At 42.5% G+C, this 13,509-nt stretch overlaps 1 protein-coding gene and 1 pseudogene across 1 annotated transcript in view; both read left to right on the forward strand.

Moving 5' to 3' along the window:
- Positions 1-13,509, forward strand: part of LOC148033751 (uncharacterized) — a 241,557-nt gene that overhangs the window by 108,472 nt on the left and 119,576 nt on the right. Inside the window, exon 8 of the mRNA XM_087681741.1 lies at positions 39-110. Coding sequence (XP_087537867.1) covers positions 39-110 — 72 coding nt within the window. The remainder of the gene's footprint in view (positions 1-38; positions 111-13,509) is intronic.
- Positions 7,998-8,797, forward strand: LOC148033754 (uncharacterized; annotated as a pseudogene).

Below are 13,509 nucleotides of genomic sequence, written 5' to 3' on the forward strand. Positions count from 1 at the left end.
TTTGCAATTCAATATTGTCTCATGAGACATTTCAACAGGTGCTTTTGAATGAAGAGATAGATCCCAACCTTGTTATAAGAAGGCTTAAGCAGGAGGTTAAGGACCTGAAGGTAACATAACCATGGACTTTAACTTGATGTGTCAACTTGCAAGAAAGTGAACATACAATTAGTCAGTTCAGCATTTTAGCCTTGATCTAAGCTTTTTTTTGCATGCAGAACAAGAGACAACCATCCCTTCACAATGTTGTTCTTTCTGAAGCACTGTTGTGGTGCTCTGATCATTGAAATGAAGAAACTTCGTGTACATTTTAAAAAACCGTATTGAGTGTTAAGGAAATTAATAGCTGAGTGAACTATAAAATGCTGTTGAATGCAACTACCATGCTTGAAAAAATTAATGGTCAATTTAGGTTTTGTTAGAAGTATGACACACAGCAGAAAAATGAAAGAGAGTGTGCAGATACGCCCTGGGAAAACTTATTGTTCAATCTAGGTTTTGTTAAAGTGCAATAGATAGCAGAAAAATGAAAGGGGGAGTAGATAAATGTAGACACAAAAAACAAGAGCACACAGGAATAGGAATACAAAATGAAAATCAAAATACAATTTTAAAGCACCAGCTCTCCTACTCCACAAGCTTCCTCTCATTCCAGAAGAATCTGCACGTACAAGTATGTGGCCTTCCTCCCTTTTTTGTAGGCAAAGAGTAAGACAACTATTGTTGGTTCTTGAGTAAGCTGAATGTGTTGTTCATCAAAGAACTGCAGCCAATAATGATGAAGTGCACGTTTCCACCCAATACCTTTTATGGCATAGGAAGCATTATTCACACATAATGACTCCACCCTTAAGGTGCATCTTGCAATGAGACAGATGACCCCTTGCATGAATTGATATGCTTGAAGGAACTGCATAGATTCTTTTTTCCCAAGAAAATGAAATTCTATTATTTACACCTTGGAGAAACAAGTCCCCCCCATCCCAAAAAACCCCTACCAAGGTAAATACCAAGTACAAAGAAGGCCCCATAAAGTACTGCTTAGCACAACATAAATACAATGGTTGAGTAAATAACCAATTTGGTGGGCTACAGTGCTATACCATATGTGGTGCTAGGTGAAAGTAGATGCTAGAGTCCCATGTCCACATAAAAGTATCTCTCCTCCTCCATATCTTCTGACTCACCTTGTAGCCTCTCCCACCTCTCGTAGAGAGTGTGAATAGTCTTTGTAGATCCTAGAGAGAGTCTCTAGAGTGGAGACATCCTGTAGATTAATAGCATGGCTACACCTTGCAATCTCAATGAACCAAGCAATGATGCTAACAATTAGCTCCCATCTGTGACAATGTCCATAAATCCACTATCTTCATGAGTATTTTAGAACGGGAATCTTAAGTGCTTGTTAACAATCCCAATGTGGGTTTAATCATGGTGTGTTACAAACCAATTGGACATATAATTACGGAGGATTTTAATAGACAAGGAACTTCATGGCTAAAGACAAAGGAGACACATAGTATGCACACTCAACAATTGTTCTCTCCTTTTTATTGCATAAAATGGCTACACTTTTATAGAAGAGGTGAGGCCTCATTTATGTAGCCTCACACTTTCCATGTGTGTCCCTATGTGACACACCATTACTCACACTTTACATGTGTGCACCTATGTAGCACACTTCTCTCCATAGCTCATATCCATGTCTATACACCATGCAACGTCTAGCACATAGAGTGCTTTCACACACATATACACGTACCCACAACACCGAGCTTAGATTCTGAACACCCCCTCTTAAGTGAGGTGTTTGCTTGACCTTGTTGCCCATCCAATGTAACATTGCACAATCGCAATCGTTACCTCTCAACACTCCCCCTCAATGCTATATTGGAGTGCCACATGACTAGACACCTCTAGTCCACCGTATGCATGCTTCATGTGCATGTATCAATGTTCGTTCAAGCACTGTTTGCTCGAGTGAACCTACCCCATCCTTTTTGAACAATTGCAATGTTTGGGAAAGGCATGAGAAACCCATGCATGCAACAACCATGTGCATGCTCTACACACCATGCACTCAGAAATTCTTTTTGAGACCTTAATCTTGGGTAGCGAAACCAGCACAAGCCAATTCCTGTGCAACATATCTTGAAACACATGTCTAGATTTACATGCATATACACAATCACTTTGGAGCTCTACGTGGCTTGGGTAGGAGAACCCTCATGGGATGGGTGGATACAACTCTTTTGTTTTAACTTTTGAGCACTCAAACTCAAGTAAGGTTACTCACAATACATGAGAGAATAACAATATATTCACTCTTTGTGTGGACATAATGCTTTATAAAAAGTTAAAATTGACTTAACAGTCCCCTTTTCTTCTTTGAAAAAGAACAAAATAAGTGGATTATTTTTGTGGCATAGACACTTCTATCTCCTCTTCTGATCTCTTATCCTTGTCATCATTGTCATCTTGTTCTTTCTCTATCTCATCTTCATCACTTGCCTGCCTTGCTGTGCATTCTTATTGTGGCCCATGATGGTGAGCAGCAGCCCCACATCCCTGGGGGACTCACACTACTACACGCCATCATCTGTACCAGTATCGATGCCTTTGAACCTAAGGAGGTCAGAGAGTTGCTGCTCACACGTGTGGGGGTTAATGCCCCTGCGAAGCCTGTGCCAGTCCTCTGGAGTTTTGGGCTGTTTGCCCAGTAAACTAATTATTGTGTTGTAACTGAACTTGAGCCATCTTATATCCTCCTGGGAAGGCCATAGAGCCACCACAGGCGGAGCTGCTTGCTCCCCTTCTTGTCACATATCTCTTCTCTTCCTTAAAATCACGATCTGCCATTTCTTTATTTGTCATCCTGCGATCAAAGGAAACAGGAGCAGGAATTAGCTGCCATGGATCTTGCAGTCATGACAAGCTGTAGGATGCCATCAAAGAGGCCGCTGTCCACTAGCAGTCGTGCAGCACCAGTGCAGTAGAATATGGCGTGGGGCAGCTATTGCAGCTGGCCGATCAAGACTGCAATGAGAGTTATACTGTACTGTGGTGAGTAGCTCGTGGCAGCAGTATCCTGTCTCCATGGCTGCATCATTGGATGTGAGCAGCTATGACTACTGGTGCTGCCTCAATGTTATTATCACCCTAGCTACCAGAGTGCGGCAGGCAGGAATTATCAAAGAACAATGGTGCTCAAGTGAGATAGGAGTCTTTTGTGCTGAGGGATACTCTGACATGGTGAACTTTGACGACTTGGACGATTTCCACTCAAGGCTGATTATTACAATCATCTTGATCCAAGGCTTGTTGCTAAACCTCTCATAATCATTCCATATTCTGCTTCATCAGGTTGACCATTACCTGGGCTGTAAATGAGTGACTCTTGAATCCATAACCTTAATAAAGACATAACCCTCAATATGTTGTACACAATCTCTTAACCTGCATGCTCTTTTAACATGCATTTTCAATGGTGTGTTTCACAAGCTTCTCCCCTTAAGAAGCTTCCAAGTTACCAATTGTGTGAAAGCTCTCCTTGCTTCCACTTCACATGCTCATCCTTGAGTATACACATGAGACATGCCTCAGTTGACATGATCCAATTTGGGCTGTAAATCGGCCCAACTCCACTTGCCCAATAGCAACAGCCAATAGGACAAATGTCCACAAACAGCAGTCCATCTCTTATTTGAGCATTCTTTCATGCTCAAGAAAACAATAAACGAAGAGGCAAGATGACCAAATACCTTTGCTTTCTATTAGTAGCTTCTTTGATGACAATGGCTCCATGTACTTGTGCCAAAAAGCTCCATTTTGAGCTTCCATAATACCCTTTACTTGATGTTGATGGCCTCTCCATAGTTCTCAAAAGATTTCACCTCCCTCATATGCAATCGTAATAATAATGAGTGTGCAAGGCTTTTTCTAAAGCAAGGATGACTAGACATACTAAGCATGAATCTAATAAAAGAACAATTTTTTTTTGCAAGTAAAATGTGGCTGATCATATTACTCAAAAAATTGATTACAACAGAATGCTCATGCTCAATAGACTAGCTGGAGCTGATGCAAAGTCACCAATACATCATGTATACAAGCCTCTCAAGGTGGTCTGGGTGGGATGGGGGCAAGAAGCCATGGGGGGGGTATATCGCCAACTGGGGTTGCTTGCTTGCATCATGAAGAACAGACCCTGGCCACCCCAACTACGCATGAAGTGACCGCGGAGCTCCTGACGAGCCCTGGACTCGCCCTGCACCTGATCCCATCGGCCGCGGAGGGAGTGGATGATGGAGGTCCAAAGCTCTGCTAAGGTCGCATGTGCTGAAAGTCTCTCTCCGCCGAAAGCCTCCTGACACCGCGCCTTCCATATATGCCATCCCGTAAGACTCCCTATGATCTTCCATACCTCCGAGTGGTCTGCTGTGGGCTCCAGTACCTGGCGGATGGGTAGAACCTCCAGACCGACCACTGCGCAGAATCCTGCCTCGATCATGAATATCATGTCCTGCGTCCCGACCTCATACAAAAGGTGACGGCCCTGGCTGACTGTCTGCCAGCAGAAAGCTCCCGATGAGATACACCCAAGGCTGGGTGCTATATGGCGAAGGATGCGGCATGCTCCTCTCCACACGAGCTGCGCCTCCTTACATGACCAAAGGCAGTGCTTTGGGGTTTCCAAAGGCTGCTGTGTGCAGCGCTTACAACCTCCCTCTTGCTGCATCGGGGCAAGGCAACTTCCCACCGCCAAGCCTCCATGTGCCACTAGCCATAAAAAATACGACACCCTCCTCGGCCTCCAACTATTCCATAGGCGGCACAAGAAGGTTCGTCGGAAGGGCTTTGTGATGCTATGCTCCGCCTAGTGCCTGCTGCGTGACGGCACCCAGTCCATATCCTTCTACATCAGTACATGTCTGCCAATCCTAGCAGTGTACTCTAGGAACCTGGGTGGCTTCTTGGCGACCGGAGAGGCCGGTGTCATGCCGCTACGTGCACACCGTGTAAAAAACTCTAGAGTGTGGCTTCCTTTTAGATTTAGAGCGCCAATGCCACTTTAGGCATTGGTGTTAGTGTCCATGGTTCAAAATATTAGATTTTTTTGGACAAGATTTTAGCCAATCTTTGATATTCTAGATATTATCTCTTGTAAAAATCCATAAAACTATAGACAACTTCTAGATTAGGATGACATGTAAAAGAAAACATGTAGCTTTCAACCAATTTGAGAGGATTTTATGTAAAAAGAGAGTTTGACGAAATCGCGCGACGCGTGATCGCTGTTTTTAGGCAGCGAACAATACTCCAAAGTGGGAGATGAAGGAGTGATCTGACTGAATTTTGGCCAGGTATCCTGGTATTGAACCCCCCTTTTGGAGCTAATGGAAGCATCAGATTGGCGATCTGAGCAGCATAGAGGAAGGTATTATTTTGTATACGTTTTTGTCTATTAGAGTTATATTTTCTCATAATGCTGAAAGAAATTGACAGACTTCATCTCTGTTAGTATGCTCTTCATTTTCTATTTCTTTTTGGGAGTATTTTTCTATGTCTTCAATTTCTTCAAACCCCTTCTCTTCCGTCTACTCCTCTCCCTGAATCTACACCTTGCTGTCTCTTATCTTCAAGAACTTGGCTTGAAACCTTCAACCCTTCTCTTCCATCTACTCCTCTCCCTGACTCTACACCCTGCTGTCTCTTATCTTCAAACCTTCAACCTTCTCTTATCTTTACCATGTCCGGAGTAAAAGCTCTTGAACCCCCATACATTCTTCTCTTGCCAAACCCTTGTGGTGACCTTCAACCCTATGCGCTGCGACATTGGTGAACCCGATGTGAAGGTCGGTGTAAGAGAACTCCAAGATGGGGGATTCTTCAGGAGATACTCTACAACAATTGGTGCGCATATTGTAGCAGACTCAGCAACAACAAATCCAAATGTTACAATAACAACAAAGGCAAGACGAAGATAATATTGATTCCACAGCTATCAAGGCCCTAGAGGAAGTTGGGCGGAAATTAAAACAATTTAATAGTCAAAATGTCCTTGTTTTTATTCACTTGTATGTTGAAAAAATGCTCTTCTTTGGTGTACCACAACATACATGGAGTCGTTATTTTGCCAGACTAGCCAAGCATGGTCTTCAAGAAAGAATCCATGGTATTTTTTAGCAAGATGCAGATTGGGCTGCATTCAAAAAAGCCCTATGCGAAGAATTCTTCTTAGAAGACTTTGGCCTAATGACGAAGAAAAGTTTCACCGATTGGGTTGAGGAACCCAACAAATGTTTAGCTGCAACCGCTTTATACCATGAGTTTGAAAGTAAATTTAGACAACTTGATGCTGAAGACCAACAAAGTATGGAAGGTCAGAAGATTGAATTATTTCTTAAGGCTGCAGATCCCATTTTGCAAGAGAAGCTTGCTAATCGCCTAGAAGATGCTACCTCCAAATCAGGAGTCAAGACTGCATGGACAGATGTTACTGATGCAGTTAACATGATTGCTCGAAGAGAGCGGATGCGACTAAGATTGGGCTCTACTTCAACTTCAAAAACTCCATTGATGGAGCTTGTTTCACCTTTAAAATCTCCTATTATTTTGACTAATCAACCAACTCTTTCTTCTTCTGTTCCTGTTGGGATATAAAGGCCCTGTGACCTCCATGTATATAGTACATGCACACTGTATATGTGAACACACCCTTTATGTGCCCTAAGTATAAATACATTTTATTCTTTGTGTACCAACGCATTGTTGGTACACTCTTATCATCTCGGACTTTCACTTTGCTCATACTCACTCCAGCCGTCACACTCATATGCTCACTCTTGCTCGATCTCAAACTCTCTCAGATGTGTCCTTCCAGTTCCAACAACTGGTATCAGAGCCAAAGGTTCTGCACACTTTCCAAGATTGACAAGTCTGGTCTGACTTGACGGAATCAGTTGACAAGAGCTGGGCGTAGCTGTCATTTCGTAAATCCCAAACATCCTTTTTAAAATCTTTTCTTGAATCCCTCCTCCTTGGCGGGAGTTCACACACCAGAGACACAATTTCAAAATCTGTGCAAATCTGGCCACAGAATTTGGGGCTTTTCCCAGATTTGGCATCATTCATGCCTGTCAGTGACTTTTGAGTCAGAAATTGCAGACATCGCGAGCGGTGATCTCAATTAAATTGGGGATTTTGCCAATTTTGTCGAAATTTTGCATTTTTGGGTAAAATTTCATGACATTAGATCCCAGAAATTTGGGGCTTTTCATGTATTGGCAAAGTTTTACTTAGCTGGGTGAGATTGACTGACATTCATGCAATTTTGGACTTGAAATTTTTGGGATTTGCGCAGAATTTTGGTAAATTTCTGCATCTTTTGCCCGTGTAGTGGCTGGTTAATGTATAAACAGCAGAGATTTATTTCTGGTTGAGGAAAAACGGCAGGGTATTTTGCTGGTTCAGCTTGTGCTTCCGTAGATTAGTGGATTTACTCTTGTGTTCGTGATAAAATGGCTGCAACTTCTTCCAGTTCAGACATCAAGAGTTAGATGGAGATCAAACGGTTTGATGGTCATGGCTTTGACCTTTGGAAAGACCGTATGCAGGGCATTGTGTTCCTGAAGGATTGTGAGGATGCTTTGCAGGAAGATAAACCCGCACTAATGTCTGATGTAGATTGGGCCAGAGTGAATAAAAAGACTGTGGCTTACATAAAGATGGGTGTCACTGATGACATTCTGACAGACATTAAGGGTTTAGACACAGGTTATGCAATATGGGAGAAGCTGAAGACTACTCATGAGATCACCACACTTGTTAATCAGGTGCATTTAATGCGCAAGTTGGTGAATATGCGACTGGATGAGTCAAAGCTTGCAGCTAATGAGAGAAACTGGAGTGCCTATTCTCTCATTCACACAAAGATTCGTAATCGGCTTAGCATACGACAATTAGAGCGGCTAGTCTATTGCCACACTAACTTACGCATGATGAGGGCTATGATGAGCATGGGTAGTCCAAAGCAGGTAAAGTTTAAACACTTAACCATAACATTTAAAATTTGTTGTTTTCAGAATCAAGTCTATCATAAATCGCATCATCCAATTCCTCGACTGCATAGGCTATAGCATCTCTTCTTTTGAAGAGTTTGATTCTCTTTCCTGCAATTGGAATCCGCAAGGTCGTACCATCAAGTTCTGCCAAAGAATATGTAGCATTGTCATGGACATGCTGCACTAAATAGGGCCCAAACCATCGTCTAGAAACCTTGCGGATAACACTGTACTGGTTGTTTGGGCTGCTGTCATAGACCAACACTCAATCTCCCTTTTTTATCTCTTTAGGCCTTAATCTGTGTTTGCTACATCACTGCATTGTGTAGGTGAATGTTGATACATTTAAGTTGATGGGCGACACTCTTCCGAGTATACATAAGGAGGTGGATGAGGAGGAGGAGATGATTTTCGCAGAGCTCTATAGAGAGCTTATAGCAGTAGATACTCGTGACACTCGTAGTCAGCGTGCTCGTGGGCGAGGAGGTCGAGTAGGTGGTAGTAGGGGCATGGTCATTTGATGCCCTCCATCATCGAGGAGGGGTGGTTCGAGTGGCTTGCAGACATATGTAAGATGGGGCTCTAGTAGCTCACATCCTGTGCCTCATGATGACATCCCCCCCTTGCCTACACAGCCGCCACCTAGGGAGCCATCATTTGATGATGATGGTAACCTCATCAGTGAGAATGAGTATGAGTGTGTCTCATCATCGGATGCCGAGGAGTCATCTTGAGACTCTCTTGATGAGCACTCAGATTGTTCTGATGATGATAGTGATACCTCATCATAGATTCATTTGACATAGGTCTCTTTTTTTTTGTATCAGATATACTAGATTGTAGACTGTAGTTATATCGTATGTTTTGCGTAGCCTATGCGACCGTGATGGTCACCCTCATGTATTCATCCTATTTTGTAATGAAATGGCTAGTTCCACTTTAAACATGTATTCTATGTTGAGATATCGAGCTCCACTTGTGATATGCTAGGGTGACCGTTGTGCGTTTATATGACCGACCTGTCAGTTGTAGATGCGGTTGGTACACCGCCCATGAATAATAGCTACATGATAGCTATCCTTATCTACTCTAGTTCGTGGCTCAGTTAGTATGCCACCTTAGTTAGTTGAGTTTGGTTTGAGACCCATATATAGGGTTCTTCTATTTCCTTGTACTAGAGTTCTTTTTGGCTTACACAACTAAGAAGATGAAAACTGTTTTCAGCGTCCACCCTTGTGTGTATTCCCCCATTGTGCAAGCAAGAAAGCTACAAGTGAGACTCCTTCCTTCTCTCCCACAATCTTGACATGGTATCAGAGCCTTGTTCGTGGTAAGGAGCTCAAGAAAGCAAGCCAAGCTCGCGGTGTTCTGGTAAGAGGAGCACTGTTGCTATCATTTTCTATTTTGGGAGCAGATCTCTGCAGGTAGCACAGCCGGAAATTGCAAGAGTGCATTGTCTCAGGTTGAGACGCCCTTCGCGGTGAAACAAGAGGGCAGTATATGCTGCGGGCAAGGGCTTTAGCCCTTGGCGACCCTGTTTTTTTGATTTGGGACCATTTCGGGGCCTTTTTTGGAGGCGGAAGTTTTCTGCACACACTCAGGAAAAGGCCCAGTTTTATGCTGTGCGACCACTGTTCTACAGGTCGGTGAAAAGTTACCACAGAAATTGCATCGTATGCTTATGTGCAGAGACATTGGGAGTTACAGAATCATCCTTGGTTCCTGTTTATGTAAAATCGTCACTAGGAAGTGACTGTGTGGTCAAATACCACTTTTGTCAGTTTTGCAGATTTGCCCTTGTGAGTCTGAAACTGTGTTCTTTGCAGTGACAGAATTTTTTGCAGTGTTCTGTAATGGCGTCTGATTCTCTTTCACAGATTGTCTCACTGAAAAACATGACAAGAACAACTTCCAAGCATGGAAGTTTAGAATGATGAATTTCCTCATGGGAAAAGGATATTGGAAATTTGTTGCAGGAAATGAAAAAGAACCAGTTCTTCCTAATGTTCCCAATCAACAGCAAATGCAGGCATTTAAAGCATGGCATGAGAGAGCCAGGAAAGTTATGTATTGGTTGTCTATCAGCATTTCAGACTCTATGATTGTGCATATTCAGGATGCAAGTACGCCAAAGGAGGCATGGGATACTTTGTAAAAAATGTATAGCACAAATACGCAAGCCTGGAAAATGCAGCTCAAGGAAGAGTTGCATAATGTGCAAAGAGAAAATATGAGCATCAATGACTACCATATGAAGGTGAAGAAGATTGCAGATGCACTTGCTTCCATTGGGTCGCCAGTGGAAGATGATGATTTAGTTTCTGTGACCTTGAATGGTCTAGGAAAGGATTATGCACAGTTTCGGACATCCATTTCAGTTCGTGAAAGATTTCCTGATTTTGAGGAGCTGATTGCTTTTCTAACTTCTGAGGAGCAAAGAAATGGTGGTGCATCTTCTTCAGGAGGAACTTTAAAAAAAGTTGTCTTCTACTCAAATGCTGGAAGAGGTAGAGGCAGAGGTAGAGGAGGCCGATTTGGAGGCCGTGGTAGAAATCAGAATATGCAGCAAACTCAAGAAAACTAGTCCTTTGGAGGAGGACGCGGTAACTCTAGAGGCAGGGGGAGCCAAAGAGGTCGTGGTGGATGGCAAAGAGACCAAAATGTAAACAGCAATATTGAATGCTAGTACTGTGGTAAAATGGATCATATGGCTAAAGACTGCTATAAAAAGCAGAATGACCTCATGAATGGAAAACTGCAACAAGGGAATTATGCATCTTCTAGTAGACAGGGTGATGACAGAAATGAGCACTTGTTTATGGTGTAGCACATGAACAATTCTGTGACAAGTGCAGAAGAAAGCAATGATGTATGGTATGTTGACTCAGGTGCATCAAACCACATGACAGGTCATGCAGAATGGATGGAGGATGCAAGGAAAATGGAAAAACCAGGATTTGTGGAGACTGGTGATGATACTGCACATCCTATTGTGTAGAATGGAAAATTTCCTTTGTCTATACAGGATGGGAAAAAGAAATACCTGTCCGATGTATTTCATGTCCCGAATATCACCAAGAATCTGGTTTCTGTTGGTCAAATGGTTGAGCAGGGCTTGCAGGTCAGATTTAATCCTCATGGATGCTTTGTTGAGGATATGAAAAATAAAGGTCGCTTGATAGCAAAAGGAGAGAAGAAGGGCAGAATGTTTACGTTGGATGCAGACATGTTTGAATTGAGTGCAGCAATGTTTGCACATGGGACCGGTGTAGTTGCAGAAATTGATATCTGGCATAAACGCATTGGTCATGTTAATGTACAACGACTTAAATCAATGCAGGCCCAAAATATTGTTGTAGGATTGCCTAAATTCAAGATTGCAGAAATGCATAAGGTATGTGAAGCCTGTCAGTTTGGAAAACAGGCAAGGAAACCATTTCCTAGACATGTTCAAGAGAGTGAGAAGCCATTGGAATTAATCCACTCTGATGTGTGGACTACTAAAGCTGCATCTCTTGGAGGCTGTCATTATTTTGTCACTTTTATTGATGACTATAGTAGAAAAGTTTGGGTGTATTTCATGAAAAAGAAAAGTGAAGTTTTTGGCATTTCAAAACTCTTAAAGCTATGGTTGAAAAAGATACAGGTTTGCAAATAAAATGCCTAAGATGAGATGGAGGGGGGGAGTACCTCTTAAATGAGTTTGCAAGGTTCCTGCAGGAGCATGGCATCAGGCAACAATATTCATGCAGTCATACACCACAACAAAATGGAATTGCAGAAAGGAAAAAACAGGCATATTGGAGAGATATCTCGTGCCATGCTCAACGAAAAAGACTTGCCAGATTTTTACTAGGCTGAAGCAGTTGCTACGGCAGTCTATATAATGAACAAGACTCCCACTGCAGCAATACATGGGATGACTCCAGAGGAGAGGTATACTGGTAGGTAACCAGATATTTCTCATTTGAAAATTTTTGGTTGCATTGCCTATGTACATGTGCCAGATGAGTTGAGATCCAAGTTGGATCCAAAAGCTGAGAAGTGCATTTTTTTTTGTTACTCTCTGCACCAAAAAGGGTATAGATGCTATAACCCTTTTACTCGTAAGTTTACAGTGAGCAGAGATGTTTTTGATGAGATGAGTAGCTGGTATAAACCAGTAAATGTGATTGATGATGTAGATGCACAAAATGGTAATGCTGCACAGAATTCACAGCAGCAGTCACAAAATATTAGTGGACCTGGAGCGTCCTCTAGCAGTGGTTCACATTCTTCGCCATGGACAGGCAGATTGAGATCATGAGAATCTTCTCAAGGCAATGCAGATAGTGGTATGCAGGTATCACGAAAAGGAAAAGAGAAGGTTGATCAGCCCATGTTTGATGTAAATGCAGGTCACTCTTATGTGGATGGTGAATCCAGTGGTTCAGAACAGAGCATTGATGATGAGTTGGGTATTCCTTCTATTGTTACACCTGGAGTAAGGAAGACCAGGGATGTTTTGAGAGCACCTGGGAGTGAACCTACTTTGCGCAGGTCTACCAGAGCTAGGTATCCTGTGGATAGGCTGAAATATGATGGATTTACGGCCATTCACTATGCATATATGGTCAAAGTGATACAGGAACCAGAACCCACTTCTTTTGAGCAAGCCATGGGAAAAGAAAAATGGGAGAAAGCCATGGATGAAGAAATGGATGCCTTGGAAGCAAATGCTACATGGGAATTAGTACCTTTGCCTAAAGGTAAGAATGCAATTGGCTGTAAGTGGGTTTATAAGGTGAAGCACAATGCAGATGGTTCTGTGAATAGATACAAGGCAAGATTAGTAGTCAAGGGGTATGCACAAACATATGGCATTGATTATGAAGAAATATTCAGTCCGGTTGCAAGGATGGCAATTGTAAGAGCAGTCATTGCTATGGCCGCATCAAAGGAATGGTCTTTACATCAGATGGATGTAAAGAATGCCTTTTTGCATGGTGATTTGCAAGAAGAGGTCTATATGGAGCAGCCACCAGGTGATGTGCATGCTGTTTATCCTGAGTTTGTTTGCAGGTTGAAGAAAGCTTTGTATAGCTTGAAGCAAGCACCTAGAGCATGGTCTGACAAGATAGGACAGTATCTTGTTACTATTGGCTTTCAGATTTCCAAGGCAGATTTCTCACTTTGTGAGAAAAACAGAGAAAGGTATTATGCTACTTATCATTTATGTTGATGATTTGAGTATGACAGGTGATAGTGATGAAGATATCCTTCATGTGAAAATGCTATTGAAGCAGAAGTTTGAGATGAAGGATTTGGGACAGCTGCGTTATTTCTTGGGCATTGAGGTGATTAGATCACCAAGTGGGATACAGCTCTTGCAGAGGCAATATGGATTGGACATGCTGTCCAAATATGGGATGACAGGCTGTAAGCCTATTTCAGTTCCTTTGGAGGA

This window comes from Lygodium microphyllum, chromosome 7 (assembly GCF_053477565.2).
Source record: "Lygodium microphyllum isolate KBCC chromosome 7, Lygodium_microphyllum_v1.1.10, whole genome shotgun sequence".
Taxonomy (NCBI): domain Eukaryota; kingdom Viridiplantae; phylum Streptophyta; class Polypodiopsida; order Schizaeales; family Lygodiaceae; genus Lygodium; species Lygodium microphyllum.